Source organism: Fistularia commersonii, chromosome 10 (assembly GCF_037954325.1).
Source record: "Fistularia commersonii isolate RoL2024-O1a breed Wild chromosome 10, RoL_Fcom_v1.0, whole genome shotgun sequence".
Classification (NCBI taxonomy): domain Eukaryota; kingdom Metazoa; phylum Chordata; class Actinopteri; order Syngnathiformes; family Fistulariidae; genus Fistularia; species Fistularia commersonii.
Genome location: NC_141293.1, coordinates 1532212 through 1556902, shown reverse-complemented (window position 1 = coordinate 1556902; position 24691 = coordinate 1532212). Strand labels below are relative to the sequence as shown.

The 24691-nt window shown below is 42.8% G+C and overlaps 1 protein-coding gene across 2 annotated transcripts; it reads left to right on the top strand.

The window, feature by feature from the left end:
• The first annotated feature begins 1152 nt into the window (after positions 1–1152).
• LOC147230053 (kinesin-1 heavy chain) lies at positions 1153–24547 on the top strand. 2 transcript variants are annotated; one of them, XM_086153188.1, is made up of 27 exons: positions 1153–1241; positions 1344–1479; positions 4877–4964; positions 5070–5143; positions 5292–5396; positions 5802–5850; positions 6697–6752; positions 6846–6933; positions 7038–7162; positions 7270–7374; positions 9370–9515; positions 10654–10802; positions 10895–11082; positions 12337–12405; positions 12761–12967; positions 13294–13437; positions 14428–14619; positions 14704–14821; positions 15398–15453; positions 16123–16232; positions 16423–16524; positions 17984–18044; positions 18300–18371; positions 18938–19042; positions 19216–19432; positions 19861–19996; positions 24392–24547. In XM_086153188.1, exons 2-27 carry the CDS (start codon positions 1354–1356, stop codon positions 24411–24413), a joined length of 2910 nt encoding a protein of 969 aa, XP_086009314.1. In that variant the 5' UTR covers positions 1153–1241; positions 1344–1353; the 3' UTR covers positions 24414–24547. The 2 variants fall into 2 exon arrangements, with proteins under 2 accessions (XP_086009314.1, XP_086009316.1); XM_086153190.1 differs by lacking the exon at positions 24392–24547 and adding an exon at positions 21257–21976 and having other exon boundaries at positions 1207–1479.
• The last annotated feature ends 144 nt before the right edge of the window (positions 24548–24691 follow it).

The following is a 24691-nucleotide window of genomic DNA, read 5'->3' as shown; positions in this document are numbered from 1 at the left end:
TGAGTGTCGGGTAAGGCGCCTTCGATGATATTTATTGTTGTTGGAGTGGAGATCTAGAAGTTGGAGGATTTCAGGTACTTTGGGTCGAGAGCGTAGGACAGCGTGGAGAAGAGGTGAAGAGACGGGTTCAAGAAGGTTGGCATTGGTGGAGAAAAGTGTCAGGGGGACGAAGAGATAGAAGAACATCAGCCAGAGGGAAAGGAAAGGTGGAGGAGACACTGGTGAGATGATCTACAAAAGACAGGAGGCAGAGCTGGAGGTGGCAGAGATGAAGATGTTGAGGTTCTCGTTGGGATCGACCAGGATGGAGAGGATCAGGAAGGAGTCCTTCAGAGGGACGACACATGCTAGATGTTTTGGAGAGAAGGTCAGAGATGGTTGAGTCATGCACTGAGGAGGAAGGGTGGATATGCTGGTGGACGGATGCTGGAATTGGAGGTCTAGAGGAGATTCATGGACATCGTGAGAGAGGTTATGAGGGTAGCTGGTGTGAGAGGAGGATCCAGAGAATAGGGTGAGATGGAGAAGGTCGCGACCTCTGAAGGGGGAAGAAGAAGAACAGAATAAAAAGCGCTTTTAACCATCCTACAATGGCAAGATTTCAAATTTGGAATCTTGTTTGAAAACAAGCGCGTCGGAGAACAAGGGAAGAAACCAAACAAGCAGCGACAGTCGATTGCAGGGATATTGGAAGTCGCAACGTGCAGCATTTCCGATGAACGCCCGCTTTGTTGGAATCCTTTGGTAAATCAGCCCAATACAGGCGATGAAGAAGTCGGGTTGGATGGAGAAGGTGGCGAGAAAAGCCGAGAGAAGAAGAAGAAGTAATTAACGCTTTGAACGTTGAATCTTGAATGAGAGAATCCCTCCAAAACGAATAATTTATTGAAAAACAGAATGAATCAACGGATGAGTGGGGAAAAAAAAAAGTCATTTTGCGAGGGGAGAAATTTCCACTTGGAAATTCAGGCAAAACGAATGAACATATACAATTTTTTTTGTTGTTTTTGTTTCTTTAAATCAAATCAATTTAACTTGGGTGGTTGCAGAAGATTTGTGCAGATTATTTCTCCAGGCAGAGGGAGCGCTGGGGTGACGTCATCGTGATCCACATCTTCGGGAGGGAGGGGGTGAGGCGAGCCGCCGCTCATCCACCGGTATCATGGCTTCCTAACAGGGAAACTGAATGAGAGGAAAACAAAGACTTTTGTCGAATGCCCGCTAGATAATCGCCCTTTCAAGTAATCGAGATCGGGACCGAGGGGCTCGGTCTTGCTTTTCGCCGAGTCTGGAATTTAGGATCTACATTGATTTTTTTTTAATTGTTGAATTTCAATCCGTAGACCGCGGAAGATGGCCGACCCGGCGGAGTGCACCATTAAAGTGATGTGCCGTTTTAGGCCCCTGAACAGCTCCGAAGTCACCAGAGGCGACAGATATATTCCCAAGTTTCAAGGGGAAGACACTGTCGTTATCGCGGTGAGTTGTACGTTGTAAACTGATGTTACCTGTTTCACTAAGCTTCTGTCGGCTCTACGCCATTTTTGATTGTCTTGCAGCTACGGTAGTTAGCACCTTGGGATGCTAACTAACATTAGCAAGGACTGACCTGTCCGCCGTTGCTTCGTTCCGGTGACCGTCGGCGAAAGCCAAATGGCGCCACAACTCCCAAACATTTAACTTGTACGCGGTTCAACTTTGAAATAGGCAGTCGCTGTCACATTTCTGCTTTCCATTCATATAGCCGCCTGCCTTGAAATGTCACTATTCAAGTTTGCCCCGCCACGGCTAACGAACTGTCACTCAGCGAAGCCACAAACTCATCGGTTGGCAGCGGTTTAAAATGTTAGCCCTGTTAGCCTGTACACCTTGAACGTTTGGTGTGTCGTTATAGCCGTGGTATTAATGAATAAAATGCTGCGGATGTTTAAAGATAAAGCTATTAATTATGATTAGTTGTCGTCAGCATAAATCGTAAGCCAGCTTTGATTTCAATGTAGCTAACAGACAACTGTTGGCTAGAGGGCAAGGCCAGCTGGTCGTTGACAGATTAGCCGGCCTTGGCTAACTGTTTTTTTTTTTAATAGTTGCTTAATTACATCAGTTAAATGACACACTAACCAACATTTCTGGATGAACTCGATTTGCTTTATTGGCTGCTGAACAGGTAGTTTTGCTCAGGTAATTGTAACGAATTAACATGAACAGTGACGTGCCAAATGTCAAATTATATATCGGCTTAGTGCTTTGTGCTGCTCGTCTGTTACTACACTCTGCACAGACTTAATGGTGCGAAAGGATTTACTTTATATGTTTGATTCATACCTTTTTAATTTAACACATAAAGGCATTCAGTTCATGAATAACCCGAAGTTTGTAATCCCTATGTCCTCCAGCATTTGATCAAGATGATCACATGGGAACCAATTAAACAAAGAAGAAGGACATGCTTGTTTCAAGGAGTGCTATGTTTCTTGTTCTTTACAAAATCAACAATGAAATTGCCCTCGATCAGTTTACAAGCCAAGTATACTTAATGCTTTGTCATTGTGGCTCCGAACATTGTGAAAAGACTCAGTACTTTGGTGCCATTGCATGTCCTGGCAAGTGAGTGATATAAGAAACACAAGGCTTCATCAGCTCTTACAGCAAGATATGCCGTCAAATAGTTTGCAACAGCAAAGTTTACAATGTGCTGCAACAAAATAATGGTTAAACATTGTTTCCCCCCTGGCAAGCTGTCAGTGACGAGCATTCTTGCTGCTTGTCTATGTTAGTGTCTCTGGTTGAAAATCCAGTTCTAGAAGAGTTTAGGTACAAAGGGTATCATAAACTCCATTCCCAATTGTCGTACCCTTTGGCGTAAGGATACGAATCATGTATTGTCCAACATCAGAGATGCTCAATTGCGGAAATACCGGTCCGATCACTTTCTTACAGTGAAACCGACAGAAACGTGGTGAATTTGGGGGTCGTTTTGCTGCCGTCGACATCGGGCTGTAACTAATTGCTAGCCTACTGTTTGCACTCCTCAGGATCCATGTGGCCCAGCCCAGTTGCTGAGTGCCAGTCATAGCGGCGAAATACCAGCGCACATTGTGAAACACACAAGTGTTACAAGAGCTTAGTAGCCTCTCCCGGTGCATCTGCTTTGAGAAGCAGAGAACCGTGCCCATAAGCAGCACAGGCCTCCCGGTAATCCCCATGTGTTTGTCTCTTGGTAACCAGCTGTTTGACCAATCAGGACACACATCTAGTCAGGTGGATGGAAATTTCACCAAGATGATTAAGATTGTTTTGCGGATCCTCTCGTCCACGGGTTCGTTACTCACTTCACTGATGTGTGAACGGTTTTTGAATCCGTCAGTGCTACATGACGGTCTGTGCCAAAGCTGCCCATCAGTACATAATGGATGGACTTAAAGATCATTTGTATTTAGTAAGATGCGACTCGGGACACATACTTGAAATCATGGCCCGTCTTTTGCCTGGAGATTAATTACGTATTTTGTTTTTTGTTTTTTGTTTTTTTTAAGGGAGTATGGCTGTTGACTGTATCTTGCCTTCCCAAGCGATGTGTGACAGTATAGCGGGTGCTTTTGAATTATTGATTCATCCATTACTTCGCTGTCATTCATTGATTCAGTTATTGTCTGTACTGCTTTTCCTGGTCTGAGGGTCACAGCAGGGCTGGAGCCAATCCCAAGTGTTCTTGGGCAAGAGGCGGGGTGCAACCTGGACCGGTGACCGCTTCGTCACGGGACCACGCATAGAGCCATACAGCAATTCATTCTCACATTCTCAAGTCTGGGCAAATTTCATTTCTCCACTCGAGTAACTGAATAACCCGGAATAAACCCGTGCAAACATGGGGGGAGAACAAAAGGGAAAGGCTCCATTCTGCAGGAACCTACTTCCCTGTCCTTTGTCCAGTAAAAAGATCAGGTGTTTCCCTTTCTACATTTGCACGAGCGTCATAGCAATAGCGCAGAACCTTGCAAGAAGCCTTATAACTGCTAAATCAGGGTATTAGTCCCGACGCAGAAGCTAAAATCTTGATGTTTCTATTCTAAAGATCAAAAATGAACCGAGTCAGTATCTGTAGACGGGCATCTGAAAGCCCTAGGAAAGTTTCCAGCTGTGATGTTGCCCAGCACAAAACTAAATACATCCGCTGACGGTTTGAGTGAAGCATTTTTTTTTAGATAGGATAGGCAAAAAGTGTCGCCAAACCTGTCAACTTATGCAAATACGATGATTGAATCAAACACTAGACTGCTTCCTAATGGGTAGGAATTTACATGATGTAGGGTGTATCATGATGTGTGGAAAGAACGTCATCATTTTTCACAAACAGCGCGATCCATACAGTTATTGTCAAGGGATGCATTTGTGCAGTGAATAACTGCCATGTCGGCCCATCAGCAAAAAGGATGGCCTTTTTTTGTAACAGATGAACGTGGCAGTGACTGATGTTTTTCAGTTGAGGCAAAAAGGAAGGAGGAAGAGATCTGTTATTTGCAGTCTTATTTTTCCAAGGGGTGACATTAAATGGCAACTAAACATGGTTTTAACCTGTATCATATTTATGCAAGCAGTACATCCCTATCGCTTTTTAATACAGGTGGAAAGTTCACTGTGAAAATGGTCGGTTTAACCACCGGAGCAATGATTTCATTTACATCCTGACGAGGACGCCAGGAAAAGTATCATTACAGGAAGAATATATAGAGAATGTATATATATTTCCGGGTAACCTCTCCTAAATCTCAGAATACTGATCTGTTTTGCATGGCAACCAAATACCAAGGAGACTTTCTCCATTTGACGAGAATGATGTAGATAACCTCTGATTAATCTTGTTGGCTCATTTCAGGGCAAACCTTATATGTTTGACAGAGTCTTTCAGTCAAGTACAACGCAGGAACAAGTATACAATGCTTGTGCCCAAAAGATTGTAAAAGGTGAGCACTGTCTTTGTTTCGTGAGCACACGACACAAAACAACCGTTTCATTATACTGGCCTCGATAATGTATCGTTTTACATTTTAATGTGTGGGCTTTTGTAGATGTCCTGGAGGGATATAATGGAACCATTTTTGCATATGGGCAAACATCATCTGGAAAAACACACACCATGGAGGTAAGGTGACTTCTAAGAGTGTGCTTTAAAAAAAAAAAAAAAAAAAAGAGGAAAATTGTTGAATTCCGTTTTTTTTTTTTTTTCCCCCATTTTCCCCCTCTCGTTTTTTATTATTGCATTTTTGAAATATGTCTCCCATTGCTTTCAGGGGAACCTCCATGACACAGACTCAATGGGCATCATCCCCAGGATAGTTCAGGATATCTTCAACTATATCTATTCCATGGATGAAAACCTGGAGTTTCATATCAAAGTGAGGAGAAAGGGTTTATTTGAAATGTCTATTATCACATCGTTTGTCCCGGTGAAAGGCATGTTATTCTTCAAAGTGCTATTTTAATCTCTAAAGCACAACCTTTTTATTCAGATAAATGCAGCGAGTTGCTCATGAAAAATCCAACATGACAGTTTTAGAGCAAATGTTCAGTATATCTTTTTGCAGCAAGTTTTTCAGTGTCGGGCATCTTTGTTGTTTTTCTGGTTTTTATTTGTTTAATGGATGACTTCATTTTTGTTGCTCTTTTCCAACCACTAATATCACTTTTTTACCTTATTTCTCTACTGATGATATTTTGCTGAGAGTACATTCCAGTTATCCAGGCCCATTCTGTGATTGTGAGGTCTCTAACTTCAAGCAATCTGCTTCTTTCGTTTACAGGTTTCGTATTTTGAAATTTACTTAGACAAGATCCGAGACCTGTTGGATGGTAAGTGGTTAACTAGCATGAGGTTGACACCGCACTTTCCGTCTCCTTAATTGTATCCGGCAGCCGTGGCAAGCATTGATCTGCCTTTCAATTTTAATTCTGTTGAATCTTGATGCTTTTTTAGAGCAGGTGAAAACACTTAGCTGGTGACTTCCAACTCAAAATTAAAGCATAGTTTGAAACAACCACAATAAAATACAAAACAGCGATCCTGAGACTCTGAATCTGTGTATTTTTGTTATTTTCTCAAAAGTCTAAGCGTTCCTGTCAGTTCTTTTTCTGTGCATTTAATGTAACGGTCAGTATATAGGTGCACTGCACAAAGTGTGAGTGTATGTGGTGCATTTGTTGGACAACTGAGCAACATTTCAGACTGCTAGCTTAATTGCTTGATATATTTTTATTTTATCTCAATTAAAAGTGTATAGGGTATCCAAAAGATGGACAAATTAAGTGTTGATTTCAACATTTTTCTTTATCCACATCCAAATGTTTTGATAGTAATTAAAAATAAATTAGTGATGCATATTTTTAGCTAAATCTTACAATTCATCTTTGTATTCATTTGCTGGATTTTCTAATCTTATTCACCATAATACAAGAACTACAACTTTAGACGTACTATGGGAGCCATTCAATTCTGCATTAGTTTTTTATTCTCTACTAAGCTGTAGAGGCAGGAAATGTGATGAACACTGAGCAATTCTCAAATTGAAATTGCAACAAATCAGCTGCTTTAAAAGGTGTCGCGCCATCGAATATGTTACGCTTTAAACAAAATATTTGCTCTGTGCATTCCTTGTCGAATGTCGACCCCCCCTGACCTGTTTTCTTCTTGCTATCTAGTGTCAAAGACCAATTTGTCAGTGCATGAAGACAAAAACAGAGTACCCTATGTCAAGGTGAGTCCAAATGTTCGGCAAAATGAGAAATACCTGGTGCAACTTGTTAGAGCGGGCGTCCAAACGACCTCATTTATTGTTTGTTGTTCACAGGGCTGCACTGAGAGGTTTGTCTGCAGCCCGGATGAGGTGATGGACACAATTGATGAAGGCAAATCCAACAGACATGTAGCAGTTACAAGTAAGAGCCAACGCTGTTTTTTTGTCAGTATATATGACAAGCCTCTATACTGGAAGTTCTTCATTTAAGGCCGACCCCCTTTTACCGACTGTATTTGTTCACAGACATGAACGAGCACAGCTCCAGGAGTCACAGTATCTTTCTGATAAACGTCAAACAAGAGAACACTCAAACGGAGCAGAAGCTCAGCGGCAAACTGTACTTGGTGGATCTGGCTGGTAGTGAAAAGGTACGGCTTATATTTCAGTCAGAAATGATTGAACGTTTTGGTGCATACTGTGGATTTCACTTGAAGGGGCCACGAAACCCAGAGGTTAATGTCTTTGCAAACTCCAGGTCAGTAAAACCGGAGCGGAAGGAGCTGTGCTGGATGAAGCTAAGAACATCAACAAGTCCCTGTCATCGCTGGGGAATGTCATTTCAGCTCTGGCTGAAGGAACGGTTAGTTTTTCTACCTCGTTTCTCCGCAAACGTAGGTGTTTTGTCGTCTGAAATGTTTGATTTACACCGTAGAAATGTGTCCGAGAATAATCACCGAGAAATGATTTAAAGAATACGTCCGATGAAAGCCACCAAATTTATGAAGATAAACAACAATGAGGCATAAAATAAGCCGTTGCATGAGAAATCTGCAAAAAATAAAAACTAAAGTGCATTTACAAAATCATGGGAAAAAAATATGTTTGTGAATGATTAGAATAATACATCAAATATTTATGTGGAAAAATATGTAAATTTATAGTTATACAACTGTGCATCATGCTGAGGGAAATAATTCATTAGGGCTGTCAACCTGATTTATATTGTCTTATTTTGCCATACATAGATTACATAACATACCCACATTACACACATTAAAAATTAAATGAATGCATTTCTGCACTTGTATGTCTATGAAGTTTAACTAGTGTTATACCATATGCTGATTCTATTATTTTATTCTAGCCCCCCCCGTAGCATGTGCAGTATTTTTGATGATTCTTTTTCAAATATTCTACCATCTCTCATATCATTTTACGAAACCGAAGAACACAACACACTTTAGAAGCGCAGCCCGGACCTCATCTGCGATAAGTTTGTCGAGAAAGCTCTAGTTTTGATCCATCTACAGGTTCTTTGTTCTGCAGATAACGCTCCTCCAGGCAGTGTTTGCTTTAGCTGTTTCATAGCAATTTTACCCTTTTCACTTTGATCAAGGACCGTTCTGTCCGGCACCCCTTTCCTACACTAACAACCTGCGGGCAGTCGGTCTGATTTATCGGTTCTGGGATACAACAAATGAAGCATTGTACCGATAGCCCTAACTAAGCGTAGCAGTGATTAAATAATAAAGAAGGGCTGCCGCTTAACCTCGAGTTTCAACGCTAATTACAATTTCTCAATTAATCACTGTCCGATTTCTACCGATTCGCCGTGTGACTGAAGCCGTGATGTATTGCCGGCGCGGCGCCGGTGAACCCCCGCGTATTCTCTGTTTTTAGAGCAGGAACAGTATGGAGTACATCACCGGAGTTTAGAGAATAATACATTTAGTTCGTCCCCGTCTCTGGGGGTTTTTGCACACAAGGTCAACTCGTCAGGCTTCCTCACCGCTGCTCTTCCACACAGCGTGGTTGCATCACGTCCCACCATCAGTTAACAGATACTCAACAATAGTCTCATTGATAACGTGCATGTAAAATCCATTGATTTTTAACCGTACCGGCAGAACCAGTGTGTCTCGTGAAAGAGGTCTGAAATCTTAATTCATTGATTATAAGATAGGCTACGATTTAATTGCTAAGGGATTCTTATCGTGGTAGTTACCGGCCAAAATTCCTGGGTCCATTGTTACCAAAATAAAGGAGGCCATGACCCTTTTATCAGTATATTTTCCATACTTTTTATTGAATTATTCTTCCAGGCTTGCATTCTTTTGCCACAGATGCACTTTTAAGAATACATCACTGCAATATTGTATATCCATAGATCAGTCATGGGGTAACATAAGTGTTTTGAAGTTTAACGGTGACGGCGATCAAACAGCGTCGTCGAGCTGTTCCTTCACCCGTTTTCACTCCTCAGATAGTTTTCAGTAACGTAACTGACGTCATATGAAACCTCCGTTTGGGGGCAGTTTTTATTTAAGAAAATTCTCTATTTGAGATTCCCTTGAAAATGTGCATTCCTTTATATTTTAATTGTTTTATACTGGGCTGTTATGTGTTTCTACTCTCCTTGTGGCCGGTGAGTTTAACCTTGATTTGCATGTTGGCCAACATGCATTGAATTATTGATGACAATCTGATATTTATTGGACTTTTGAGTAGATACAGTTAGAAGATGTTACTTAATTGGCAGGTTACAGCACTGAAAGCCCTCGTCCCGGGCGTGATCATTTAACCGTGGCGTCCCTTGTATTCCTCTAATGGCGTTTTATTTCTTTGCACCTGCTAGGCCTACATCCCATATCGAGACAGCAAGATGACCCGCATCCTGCAGGACTCGCTGGGTGGTAACTGTCGAACCACCATTGTCATCTGCTGCTCGCCCTCCTCCTTTAATGAGGCCGAAACCAAATCCACCCTCATGTTTGGACAAAGGTATGTAGGCCAGCGGGGTGTAACCAGGCTCAATCACGTACATTTTTACTTTCCAATCCTTAAATGGCATCTTTGCATTTGATTATATATTCATCACGTCGAAAATAAAGCATCTCGGTCATTGAAAATGTCTCCACAAGCAATACCTGCTTCCGACCGGTGGTTTGTACGTCACAAAGATAAATAGCTGCCCGTTTGTAGTGTTAGTCTATTTTATTTAACAAACTTTGCATTTGATTACAACAAGGGTGCCCACACTTATTTCGCCTTGTGAGCCACTTTTCAAATGACCATCTGAAAATGAACTACCTCCACTAAAAATGCTGAATATACACTGCTCACAAAAATAAAGGGAACACTTAAAAAACACATCCTAGATCTAAATGAATGAAATATTCTTATGAAATACTTTGCTCTTTACACAGTTGAATGTGCTGACAACAAAATCACACCAAAATGATCAATGGAAATCAATTGTATCAAGTGGGATTGACTTGGAGTTACATTGTGTTGTTCAAGTGTTCCCTTTATTTTTTTGAGCAGTATATATTTAGTGAGTATACTTAACTCAAGTAATGTTTGGGGATCTTGCATAACCCTTATGGCACACTACAACAGAGTACTTTTTTGGTAAATATCTTATTCTGATGACTTGATTGGCGTCTGCAGCATAGTTGAAGTTAGCTGCGAGAAAAATGACTGCCGTCCCGACAGCCGGGATTTTAGTCCCTTCACCTTTCTCCTTCTTATTTTCCGAGGGAAGTCGGTGTCGTCGTTTTTATGAACGGCCTGAAAATGCCGCTCCACATTTCCCTTTTTTGGTGGGATGAGGCAAACGCACTTTGAAAATGGCAACAAAAAAAAACGTCTTTTTACTGACCACTCATTTTATACCCATAAGTTTAGAAGACATATATTGAAGGCTAACTCGCTAGCTTGCGAGAACGTGCGCACATGCTTAGTGACAGAAAAGGTCCGATTGGACGGACCGACTGTCAGTCGAGTGACAAATTTCATAGCGAGGATGATAGGCTGACGTCCACGTTTTAATGCCATGCGATCTACACACACTAGATACGTAGATCGCGATCGACGTATCGGGCGCGCCTGGGTTACAATCTTCGATCCCCACTTTCAGAGCCAAAACCATCAAGAACACTGTCACAGTAAACATTGAGCTGACGGCAGAGCAGTGGAAGCAGAAGTACGAGAGGGAGAAGGAGAAGAACAAGACCCTGAGGAACACCGTCACCTGGTTGGAAAACGAGCTCAATCGCTGGAGAAACGGTGAGGCTTGAATTCCCTCTCGGAGATGTTTCCCTCTGAGGGGTCACTTGCGAGGCCACGATCTGGCCTAAACGTGCACTTTCTGGTCCCAGGTGAGAGTGTGCCAGTGGAGGAGCAGTTTGACAAGGAAAAAGCCAACGCCGAGGTGCTGGCGCTGGACAACATTATCAACGAAAAGCCGGCGTCCACGCCCAACGTGCCCGGCGTTCGTCTCACCGATGTGGAGAAGGACAAGTGCGAGGCGGAGCTGGCGAAGCTTTACAAGCAGCTGGACGACAAGGTGAGGCCGAAAGGAGATTTTCCAAAAGGGACGCGGGTGAAAAATAGACGCGTCACATTATTACGTGGTCCACGGTCATAATCGCCTCACGTGGAAGGAATGCAGCTCATATATTCCCCATTTATCTTTCAAATATCAGCGTACAAAAAAAAAAAAAAAAGATGTCTAATATTGACCGGTTATTGTTGCATCACACAGCGGGAGCGTGATGATGTCAGCCTCTCGCGAGGAAAAAGTTACGCCTCGTCTCGTCAGTCGAAGGGTTTATTTTTAAAGGCAATAATAAGAAGAGTTAAAAATAACTTAAGGGATTTGTGACTCGCTCGGCGGAGGAAACCGTTTCTTTTACGACGGTGGAATTTTTTTGGAGCAAACAGAAAAACAGCCCGTAAGTACATGAGATATAATAATTGGTGTGAAACCAGACAGCTCGGTCCTGCATCGCGGAGCCACGTCATCCGTTTTAAACTTAAGTTATTCGTTTATTTTTTTGTGGCAAAAAATAATCTCGCAGTCAGGTGATGTTTTCTGCTTTTGCATGGCGATCTCAGCTCCGCAGATACTATTTACGGCGCTTAACCTCGTATTGGACTCACTAAAAATTTTACAAGCACCATATAAACCATTTTGATTTACCGGCTAATTTCCCACTCGCTGAAAGAGCTTTGACTTCAGATAGAATAACACATGAAATAGCAGCGAGATGCATCGAAGAATTGATTAAATATACACACGGCCCCCGGTCGCAGTCCTTTATTTGGTTTAATTTCGAAACTGTGCCGGTGATAGGCCGTAACGTGAACGCGCACGGGTTTATTAATCTTTTAAACACTTTTTCCCCGCCGTACTGCTAATCCTCACATCGGTTAGCATTCGTTCTCTCCGATTGAAGTACAAGGCCGTGCACGGGAGTGTTTGGGATGGGTCTCGTCCTGCTGGTCCGGCTCCTATTGATGTCTGGAAACCCGGCCTCATTGAAGAACTTGATAAGGACCTCACAGATAACGCCTGCTCACCGGCATTGTTTGCTTTTGTGGAGTTAACCTCGATAAGAGAGTATTTTGGGGGCCGAGATATTAGCGTACATGCGCTGTAAAAAGCGGAGGGGTATAAAACGAATGTGTCGGAAAGAATAAAAACAAAACAAACATGAAACGTGCCTTTTATTGCTTCCAAGGTTTGCCTTGTATTTGCAGGGTAAAGTCTGGTTTTGTGTGAAAATGTCTGCATGATAATATTTACCTTAATGTGCAGGATGAGGAGATCAACCAACAGAGCCAGCTGGCTGAGAAGCTTAAGCAGCAGATGCTGGACCAGGAGGAGGTTAGTACTCTTCCACCAGGTTAAGGCAGGTCTCAGCGTTTACCAACCGCTATTCGTGTTGAATTGGAATTTCCACCTGGAATCCTGTTTTCCTCTCGCGTCACCTTAAGAAGTAATTTTTTTTTTTTCTTTTTTTTTCTACGCCAAACATAATGCAAAAATCAAATACATAATTCACGTAGGTTATTCATTTGTTCAGGATATGAAGGTAGTTGGTGTGAGAGAGGAGGAGGATACAGAGAATGGGGTTAGATGGAGAAGGTGGAGGAGAAGAAGAAGATTCATTTTTTTTGAAGCGAATGTGAAATACAACCCCAGTGAGTTTGATAGCGTCTCTTTCTCGTGGAAATTCCAGCTACTCGCATCCTCGAGACGCGATCACGAGAACCTCCAGGCAGAACTGAACCGCCTGCAAGCAGAAAACGAGGCCTCGAAGGAGGAGGTGAAAGAGGTACTGCAAGCTCTGGAAGAGCTCGCCGTCAACTATGACCAGAAGAGCCAGGAGGTGGAGGATAAAACCAAGGAGTTTGAAGTCATCAGCGAGGAGCTCAGCCAGAAATCGGTGAGACGCCGGTCGGATTCACTTCGGATTCCTTTTGTCCCCAAGTCTAGTCACGATCAGACGTAGAACGCGGACCAACAGTGCGAACGTTTCTTTTTCACGGCCGGCAAGTTGAGCAGAGGCACAGAAGTAGTCTGACACTTCTATTTTGTGCTCCTTTGTGTGCCTCATTTTTGCTTGGATAACAGAATGAATATTCAGAATGAATATGAAATCGCGGGGTTCATCAGAACATATCTGACTTTATGATTTGTAACAAATTGTAGAATATTCTTTGAACTTACAAAACGGTGCACTTTAAAACCGTTCTTTCTCATTGCTCGCAGTCCATCCTGTCCTCTCTGGACTCGGAGCTCCAGAAGCTGAAGGAGATGTCTAACCACCAGAGGAAGAGGGTCACAGAAATGATGTCATCGCTCCTCAAAGACCTGGCTGAGATCGGCATCGCCGTCGGCAGCAACGACATCAAGGTACCCGAAGGTTTTTCAAATTTCGGAAACATCGTGGTTTTATTTTCTGTGCCTGCATTATTTATTTATCCTTTTTTTTTTTTTTTTTTTCAAAACAAAACAGCCAAAATGAGAATATTTTGAAAATCAATAATGGCTCCTGCACTGCATGGCAGGGGAATCAATAGTTTCTTTCATCCAAAGCAAAAAAAAAAAAAAAAACATGACAAACCTGAGGGGGTAAAAAAAAAAAGGGCTCGGTGGTAATAGTTCTCCATACAAAGATGGATAAGCTCAATTTCAGAAACCTTTTAAGTTTGGATATACTGTGCGTGTAAAAATTACACGGTCAAACTGTCACTTTCTAATGAAAACTATGGATCTCCACAACAGCGGCGCCATCAAATGGTAACTTCTTTACAAAGTCTTTACAAAGTGAAGCCGAAGCAGCGCGATGAAACACAAATAGAAATCTGTCGGACACAGTCACCGCGTATTTTGAAATCCACCTTTGTGGATCACTTAGAGTGCAAGTGGACGCAATTGTGTTATTTTTGTGAAAAGCGCGCAGCATTTTATCCAGAAAACCGAAGCCTTTTCCTTCCAGCGACGACCGAAGGGGGAAAAAAAAATCACTTTTTTTTTTTTTTTTCGTTCCACTAACCGCTTATCTCAAATCTTCAATCTAGATTTTGGCTGACGCAAGCCCTGTGAAAACTTTCGATAAAATGGGGGGAAAAAAAAAAAAAAAAAAAACATTTAACGGCGTGTTCATGCGGTGTATTTTCTCCTCCCAGAGAAATCTTTGGTGGACTGAAAGTAAATGCCTGTAAGAACAATAGAGGCAGTAGAACCGCATTAAACGTATTGTTTTTTTTACGTTTCTACTAATGTTTGTGCTGCGATTTGTTACGATAAATCCAATCAAACCGTCATGTTCTTTTCAGAGCATCTCGTCAAAGTGAGTCACAATCCACACAATTCACTTTTTCTCTCCTGTCCGACTTCCAGCAACACGAGGGGGGCAGCGGTCTGATCGATGAGGAGTTTACCGTCGCCCGCCTCTATATCAGCAAGATGAAATCAGAAGTGAAGACCATGGTGAAGCGCTGCAAGCAGCTGGAGAGCACTCAGTCCGAAAGCAACAAAAAGATGGACGAAAACGAAAAGGAGCTGGCCGCCTGCCAGCTGCGTATCTCGCAGGTACGTGGAAACGAAACCCCGGCCTGAAAACACGATGCGCGGGATTTGCCTCCCGTTCTTTGACGAAATGAATTCGGATCGCAGCACGAGGCCAAGATCAAGTCCCTGACGGAGTACCTGCAGAACGTGGAGCAGAAGAAGAGGCAGCTGGAGGAGACGGTCGATTCCCTCAATGAGGAGCTGGTCAAACTCAGTGCTCAGGGTGCGTTGCCTGCTTCGACTCGGGGATACCAAGCGTATATTACATTACATTACATCACATTACATTTTTTTGGCAGACGCTTTTATCCAAAGCCACTTACAATAGAGGACATCGGGACTGCAAATAACACTTGCAAATACAAGATACACAGGAAATATACAGAACAGTAAGCTTGGGTTAGTGAGGTTTTTTTTTTGTTTTTTTTTGAGAAAGACATACGTACACACACACACACACACTGCATAGCCTAACTTGCTGCCTAACCTGATCTGGGGCATCAGCGCAGTAAAAAGTCCTGAAAGAGAAAAGTTTTTACCTGTTTCTTGAAGGTTGAGAGAGATGATGCTCGTCTTGTTGCTTCCGGAAGTTTGTTCCACCACTGAGGTAGTAGAACTGACAACAGTTTAGCCTGAGATCGCTGAGAGCGAGCAGAAGGTAGTAGGTTTGTATTAGAGGAGTAGTTACATCTATCAGAGGGAAATAGGGTAAACTGAACTAGCACCTATTCCCGTATTTAAAGCGTATTTAAAGCCTCTTTGCAACGACCGATTTGTGGTGAATTTTGTTTTTCCACAGAGAAAGTCCACGCTATGGAGAAGGAGAATGAAATCCAAACAGCCAATGAAGTCAAGGTATACGTTTCTTTTCACACTACGACATGGCTTTTCACCGCATACCGTCAACATCAATTCATAGGCATTTATTTGTTACTTGAAATAGGCGTGATGCTGATAAAGGTGTTTCAAGCTGTCACCTGCAATTATTTTGTCTGGCGGGCCACATTTCTTATTTCGGTTTTATGCGTGGGGCCAACGAGGTGTCGTGTCTGTTGGACAAAATGAAAATTGCAATTTCAATATTTCAATTTTTTTTGCCATTTTATTTCAACTCTTAAATCATTAATGATCGTATACATGTACCGACATTATTTTGTATGAGATCATCCATACAAAATGAAACTAGGAAAAAATAAGGAGTTTTCTAAATTCGATATTGATTGAAAATACTTATTAAAGTATTCAAAGACGATAGTTTGGCGGGACGGATAAAAAAAGCAAAACGGGCCGGGTGTGGAGCGAGTTTTGAATGTTGGATGTTGATAAATCATGAACGTGATGGATGTGTGTATAAAAAGTCCGCTAAAAGTCTTACAAACATTTGAATCATTACAAAATCTTGTAATCTCAACATCGTAAAAAGACAATCCCCAGGAACTTGAGGTCAAGTCAGATAAGCCTTACATTTATATTTGTTTTTTTTTTTTTTTTTGTTTTTTTTTTTGAACAATTTTGTGTGTTTAGGAAGCAGTGGAGAAGCAGATTCACTCCCATCGTGAAGCTCACCAGAAGCAGATCAGCAGCCTGAGAGACGAGCTGGACAATAAAGAGAAACTTATTACTGAGCTGCAGGAGTAAGACTTACTTTGTGCTTTATTGTTTTTAGTATCAGAAGAAAGCGGACGCTAATCGGGAAAATGTCTTGTTTCAGAATTTAACCACTTTGACTGTTTATATTCACCTCATCAGGACTATTCAGTGTCAAATCCCTGATACCTTTTTTTTTTTTTTTTTTTTTTCCCCTCTTCTTTTTTTTGAATTCAGTTTAAACCAGAAGATCATGCTGGAGCAGGAGAGACTGCGAGTCGAGCACGAGAAGCTCAAATCCACAGACCAGGAGAAGAGTCGCAAGCTGCATGAGCTCACGTGAGTCTCAGCAGGGGTTGGTTGGTTTTTCATGCAGCGCGCAGGTATTCTTCATTTTTCCCTGGTGCTCGATCTACACCTGCTTAATATGCTGAGCAAATATAATAACTGAGCCTTTAGCTGTTTATTCCATTGTCCTTTACATGCTTCCTCTAATACCACACTGTAAAACAGAGGAAACTGAAAATAAGCACAAAAAAAAAAACAAATTTCCTACATTTCTATCTACTAGGTGTTGTTGAGCAGGACACCGAAGCCCTGATTGGCTGCTCACTGTTCATCCATCACGGGTTTAAATGCAGAACACACACTTTTCACCTATAATGCGCTGAACGTGACGAAATCCTTGATTTCGTCTTTTGCAATTAATAAGCAGGCGACTTAGAAATCAATTGAAAAAGTGGGTCTTAACAATAGATTGCCCCCAAATCAATAAGACATTTCATAAACATGAGCAATAAGTGGCTTAGAATCAGCATGAAATGACTTCGAGGACCGACAAGATATTCACTAAGAATCCAAAGATTGTTCGGAAATCGCTCGGTGATATCTTTCTGCCGTGGATGCGATGACACACACACACACACACACACACACACACACACACACACTTGTCATTATATGAAGTATTCCTTTCTTAGCATGGCGTCAAACCCTGCTTTGCATGGTGCCACGGAAGGATCGAGGCGCGGGATTGAGATCCGGTTGATTGCGGAGGCCGTTTGAGTTCAATGACCTCATCATTATGTTCCATAAACCCGTCTGAGATCATGCGAGCTCGGTGACGTGGTGCGGCCACCCGCTGGAAGCAGATCATAAGAGGATCCTCACGGTCAGCGACAGAGGCAACGTGTCCCGGAAAATGTCTAGTTGTCCTTTTAACCTACGAACGGGCTCAAAGATGTGCACGTACTTATTTGTAGTCATGCTGTCTTTACCCGGTGAAACACCCAGTGTTTCCATTTGACCTGGTTTGTTCTATCAGACTCCAGCAAGGACTTCTTTTTGTCTCACAGAAGCGTCTGGTCACACAACTTTCACATCCCAAGTTGCCAGTTTTGGTCCGCGAATGACAAATTTGCCATCATTTCCGAGAGCGTAAGAGACCGTTGCGTAGATGAGCTGCAGCCACGCATCTTTTAAATCAGACCTCCGGGGACGAAAGAGGAATAAACAGAAGCATTCTGGGTAAATGTACAAAATGAAATTAAAAAATACTTCTGCAAGGCATCGTGGGTCAGGGTAAAGTATCAGATGCGATCGCTCGTCCCGGGAAAGTCATGAAAAATAATTTCAAGAAAATAGCGGGGACCCTGCTGATGATTGGCTGATCGGAAAGTCACACGAACAAGCAGTGAAGTAACTCCCGCCCGCACCTCGTGTCCTTTTTGAATGTCATCGTATTAAATCGACCTCCGTAAATCACCGCGGTTGTTTGACCTGTGCTTCTCCTGCTCAGGGTGATGCAGGACCGACGGGAGCAGGCAAGACAGGACCTGAAGGGTCTGGAGGAAACAGTGGTGAGTTTGAAATAGATACAAAGAACAGGCTAAGTGGTGAAGATAACATCTTTCAACCGGTTAAAACCTCAACTCGCAGAATTTATTTTGTTCCTCTCGAAGCGCATCCTGGTGTTTATCTGTCCCTTTTGTGACGTCTGCTCATGTCGTTGCCTCTGTGTTGTCTGCACTCATAAGCCTTGGATTCTGGGCCGAAGGACAGACGTTATTCTCTTATCGTATTGTGACGGTTTCTCCTTGTATATTTCCGTTAAGGCCAAGGAACTACAGACCCTCCATAATCTGAGGAAGCTCTTTGTCCAGGACTTGGCCACCAGAGTGAAAAAGGCAAGTTGGCTACGTTCAACTTTATATTCCGAAACCCGCGGCTCTTCCATCCTTACACCGCGAGTGGCTCGGGAAAATAAATGATAATTATTTCACTGAAGTGTATTTTATTTGTGTTTGTTCCATTTTTTTTAATTTTAGCTCTAAATCGGAAGATCGTCGTGATCTTGAAATATTAAAATGAAATTAGATTTATTATTTTTCGACGCTCAAAATATACGTCACACTCGCGGAATATACCCGGAATATATGAAATATACCCGCCAAGACGCCGTCAATTTGTTCGAGACTTTCAACCACAGGTAGGCAAAATATGAAAAAGCAATATATACAGTGGTACCTTTATTTCAGACGTCTAAAAGTAACTGCGGCTCCCGGTGTTTTCGTTTCCGTGGAAACCAGGTCCAAGTGGCTCTTTGGGTGTTAAAGGTTGCCATGAAAATCAGCAGAAACGACTGCATGATCTGCAGGAAAAAACAAAAAAAAAAGGAAATTCCAAAAAGTAAAACAATTATGTGATCATATCCCCGTCTTACTTCTTATTTAACCCCTTATTTGTGATTCAGAGTGCGGAGATGGACTCGGATGACACCGGGGGCAGTGCTGCGCAAAAACAGAAAATTTCCTTTCTTGAGAACAATCTTGAGCAGCTCACCAAGGTTCACAAACAGGTATGACTTTCACTAACCCACCTTGTATCCTTTCCACAATCCTCCATATTTCTCCATTCCAGTTCAGTCCGTCTCCCGTTTGCTCTTCCGTCATCGGCTCTGTTTTTACCGCCGCTCTTGTGGACTTTTGGTCGGGAGGCAGCCGAATAAAATGTTGAAAATCTGTGGTGCAGCTGGTGCGTGATAATGCAGACCTGCGCTGTGAGCTTCCTAAACTGGAAAAGCGCCTTCGCGCTACGGCTGAGCGGGTCAAGGCCCTGGAGTCTGCTCTGAAGGAGGCGAAGGAAAACGCCGCCCGCGACCGGAAACGCTACCAGCAGGAGGTGGACCGCATCAAGGAGGCCGTCAGGGCCAAGAACATGGCCAGGAGAGGACACTCGGCCCAGATCGGTGCGTAGAGTTTTTCCATCATCCGACAAGGAGGCCGGCCTCGTTTTCTACCGAGACGCCGCCGTGCGTGGATTTGGATGATCCGTAACGTAGACACGCGTTATTATGCGACGCGTACGGCGTGTTTGACAAACATTCAGCCACCTTGGCGGTAAAAATACCAAAGCCCGGCGTTCACGTCGCATTCTCCACGCGACGTCTGAAATGTACTTTGACGGCCCCTATTTTTATCCTCATCAATAAACGATGAGCGTTTGGAAGTCCATCCCGCTCTAATAATAACCAGGCGTGGACGTCCTTTGGCTCTTCGCGTCATTCGATCCACGCCGAAATCACACGTTTCGTCCGAAACGGATATCGAAGCGACGCCGCGCCGTCGCGGGCGGAAGGTCGCCGTGGCCGCTGACCGCTTTCCCTCCCTCCCGCAGCCAAACCCATCCGGCCCGGACAGCAGCCCGTGGCGTCTCCGACTCACCCCAACATCAACCGTAGCGGCGGCGGCTTCTACCAGAACAGCCAGACGGTGTCGATCAGGGGAGGCAGCAGCACCAAGCCGGACAAGAGGTACGTATGACACCAAGAGCCCATCGTCATATGTTTTAATATGTAAGTAGCGTGTATATATGAAGCCCATCGAGGAGCCGTTCAAAGACAGGAAATGAATACGAGCAGCTTCCTGTCGCTCGGCCGGCGCCGGGCGTCTCGGTTGCAATGTCAGTTCCGATGACAAGCTCTATTTGGGGTTGTGGAGGTCTTTTTACACGCCGTGATTTCTTATCCCCGTCTGTGGATCACGCACAGGGGGAACGCCGTACCCCGTAAAATTAGGAGGTACGGCGCTCGCTCATCGAAATCCTCAGTGCCAAATATAAATATACTGCTCAAAAAAATAAAGGGAACGCTTGAACAACACAATGTAACTCCAAGTCAATCCCACTTGTGTGAAATCATAGTGTCCACTCAGGAAGCAACACAGATTCATTTGAACTTGTTTTAAGGACATTACATCAAAGTTGGATCAGCCTGGAGTTTGTTTTTACACTTTAATTTGGAGTGGGATTCCTAATCCAGACCTCCATGGGTTGATATAATTGATTTCCATCGATCATTTTTGTGCGATTTTGTTGTCAGCACATTCAACTGTGTAAAGAGCAAAGTATTTCATAAGAATATTTCATTCATTTAGATCTAGGATGTGTTTTTTCAAGTGTTGTTTAAGTGTTTTTAAGTGTTCCCTGTGTGTTCCTTTAAGTGTTCCCTGTGTGTTTTTCATTTCCCTAAGTGTTTAAGTTTATTTTTTTGAGCAGTGTATGATGTTTGATTCATTTCTGGTGCGTGATTTAATAAGGGGGCGGTGGAAACAAGATACAAGAAAAAAAGACAACCGCTGTCATTTAGCCCTCAGTGACATCAACATTTTAATCACGGCATTAATACAGTCACACAAGTTTATTGAAGTGTAACGAGTGTGTGTGTGACTATCTGAGCGTTCAACAAATGGGTTGATTCTCTACAATAGAGAAAAGAAGGCTAAAAATAATCCAGGCATGAAAATCAGATCTCGAATCGGCATCATCAATCCACTCGTCCTCAAATTATTCACTGAGTCCATCGCCGTCCGTCCCGACGCAAACGAGCAAAACAAGATTTCGGCCGCGATTTAGCGTTGGCGTCTCATCGTTTCAGTCGAATAAAGACATTTTCCGTCCCGCCGGAACAAAATGATCCCTCATTAACTTCAGCGGGAAAAGTGTTTGCGGTGTGAAACCGTCACCAGGTAAATGAAGGGTTCACCGACTCCGAAATGTCTTTTCTCCCCCGTAGCTAAAGTGTTGCAGGATTGAAGAAAACGCCACAAAAGAAGCCAACATCGCCCCCCCGCCCGCCCCGACAACCTGTCATTCCATAACTGAAGACTGGCTCCTCCTCGTTGCTCTGTAGCCACAGAGGAGCGGCCGAATTATAAATATATATATATAAATATAAATATTCCTGGCCTGTACAGATCCACCCTCCTGCCCCGCAGCCCCCGACTCTCATCATGACTTATTTTCTTTTTTTTTTTCTCCACTCACTGACATCCAATTGAATTCACCACCACCTCAACCAAACACAGTCATGAACGCAGCCTCGGCGAAGCGAAGCGGCACATGGCCCGAATGTGTAGCTGCGGTTTTTCTTTTTTTTTTTCTTCCTCCGCACCGTCTGTGGTCATCTATCGTCGTCGTCGTGCGAGTAGTTCTGCACCGTGCCAAGCTGAATGTAACCGTAGCGACGTCTTCTCAAACAAAAAAAAACAAACAAAAAAAAAAAAAAATGGTCCGACGTGTAAAAACATTAAAATCGATTTAAAAAAAAAGACCAAAAAGGAAACGCCAGGAAACTCGGCTCTCGCCCCCCCCCCCCTTTTAGTCTAATCTCTGTACATTTCACGTTATTATAACGCACCCTTTTGCCGATAGACTTCACACGCCTCTTTCAGGGGAAAAAAAAAAAAAAAAAATTGTACGGTTTAAAAAAAAAAAAAAAAAAAAAAAAGGAAAATTTAGTAGACGGTGTCAAACTATTATTGTGTCCAGTTTCGTTTGTACAGATGTAAAGCCTCACTACTGCACACGCCTCCCTGGTGTACAGCTAGAGTGGACCTGCTGAAGGAAAGTTTAGAAAAAAAAACACCACACAGTCAAGACCTGCAATATTGTAATGTAGATGTATTTAACTAAAATACCTGTGGAGGCAATTTGTTTTATCATTAAGTTAAAAAAATTAAACCTATACTCTACTTTTTTTTTTTTTTTTTTTTTTTTTTCTTCTTGAAGGATGTAAAGAATGTAAGAAAGGAACGATCCCGTTAGCGCGACAAGCTTCGGCTTCGAAGCTCAACGTACCGTCGGGCGACGCCGCCGCGCTAACGGACGCTATTTATATCTGCATAAAAGGAGCACATACTTGTTTAGACCGAGATAGGAATCAACGCTCGTCCTGTCCTGGCTGGGTCACTGCCTCGTCCCCCCGTCAAATCACTCGTATTGATTAACCGGATTATGTTCGGACTCCTGCCCCGTCAAGTCCGATGTCTTTTCAAGGGTGCCTCGCTTCTTCTTCTTCTTTTTTTTTTTTTTTTTTTTTTGTAACGGTGTTGCTTCTCTCTGCTAGATGTACTACTTGTAACCCTGTAACTTTTGTGTGTCGCTTTTTGTTTGGTGGAAATTTACGTTCGTCATTATAATTGTCGCATAGATATCGCAGGGGAGGTTTGGGACGGTTCAGATCTCTGCTTCTGATCAGCCATTCAGGAGAGCAGGGTCTTTTAAATCGCGGGTCGTCTGGAGAAACGGTTTATTTAACAAACTAGTCAGGGGTGTAGGATTTACGGTGTTTTTAATGTATTGCGTTTTTAATGTTCCCCAGCATACTCAATTCCCCATTTCTCACGTTACTTTTTATACCCGTTTAAAGCCCCCGCTGCATTCGGAGAAGAGCCGGTCGGGATGAGATCACTAAACATCTTGAGCAAGTGCAATAAAGTGTGTATCGGTAAGCTGGCAACGAGTTCAGAGTAGCGGGTGTGTTTTCAGCATTTATTCAACGACGCTAAGGCAAAGTCCAGCCCCTCCTCTCTGTGTGCTCGATCACTAGATTTCATGAGGACTTTCTCATCCACGGCATTTGTTTATCGACCTTTCTAGTAAAGTTGGAAAGTGATGCACTGTTTTGGTCCAAAGTTGTAGAAATATCACTGGAAACTGACCGTAGGATGGGCGATGAGGGCAAAAACCATTCGCATAGGAATTACAAGCCCGTCCATTCCGTCGATCCGTATCGTAGGCATGGAGAAATTGGCCTCGGATACACGGCGCGGATGAAAAAACGAACGGGCTTTTTAATTCGATAGGTTAAAAGCTGAATTCTCGATCTGACCTTTTAAATGTAATTCTGCAATAAATAAGTTGGAAAACAAGATAATCCTTTTCAAATATGTTTCTGGTCATTTCTGTGCACTTTGTCCCCCCTCGTGATTTTTAGAATATTTCTCGCTAAATTTCAGCTGCTTTAGTTCTCATTTCAGCACATCGGTCGGTTTATTCTTTTGTTGATTTCTGGGTTTATTTTCAGCGAAACGCTTCATCGTGATTTGACCGTTTTCGGTGGTTTTTCAAAAGGCGACCGCTCGGCTTTCTAAGGGGAATTATGTTATTAGGAATTTGCTAAAAACCAAATCTTGATCAATTAAGTCCACAGTTTTCAATTTTAAGGAAATCCACCGCAGTGGATTAAAGCAAGATAACATAAGATGCATATTGACAGATTTCTCTGCCCTAAAACTAAGCGAATCATAACGGAGCAGCGGTAAATTACAATCGCAGTACTAACTTGTGCGCCTGCTTCGACGATTGGAATACCTCGAGGGGGCGTGAATACTCTCCAATCAGAAGTTGCTCCCAAACCTGTTGCACTAGAACAGGAAAATTAGGTCGAAGAGCACTTGTTCGTCTTTAACGGCGCCCAAAAACACTCCCTCGTTCGGCTGCACTCGACTGGAAGGCTAAGACGTTTCTGAAAGCCTGTGAACGGAAGTGTTTGCAGGCTGCAAACAAAGAACTGATGGCTTCCTGCAGGCAGCTGGGGGAGCAGCTCCCACATCTATGACAGGACAGTGTGTGTGTGTGTGTGTGTGTGTGTGTGTGTGTGTGTGTGTGTGTGTGTGTGTGTGTGTGTGGTGTCCACGGATGGGATTATATTTGTTCTATTCAAGTTGTGTAAGTCTTTGCAGCATGGACCTCAATGTTGATCATTTGATCTTTCACCAAAACTGGATATGAAATGGGGAAATAGTATAAATCGAGAGAATATTTGCGTTGTTGAATTTTGCATTAGTTCTAAATTAAAAAAAAAAAAGAAACAAAACAGTGTCGTCACTTTTTTATTACTGTGTAATAGATTTTTTTTTTTCTAAAGGACAGTTGTGGGGATCAATTGACAAGGTACTGGATCATTCCTGGATAACTGGGGCACAACGAGGGCTCAGATAAAGACAGATGGGACATAGAGATCACCTTTTTTGGATTGACTGCATGATGTAAATGTATGTGTGATTAAATAATTATAAGAAAATGCCTTCTCATCGTCCTCCTTTATGTTGCGCAAAGTTATGTAATCTTAAGAGATATGGTATAAATTCCTCTCCCGACGGACATAATTAAATTCGAACACGTCCTCATCCGCATCGACCCTCTTTTTATTTTATTTGCAAATTGG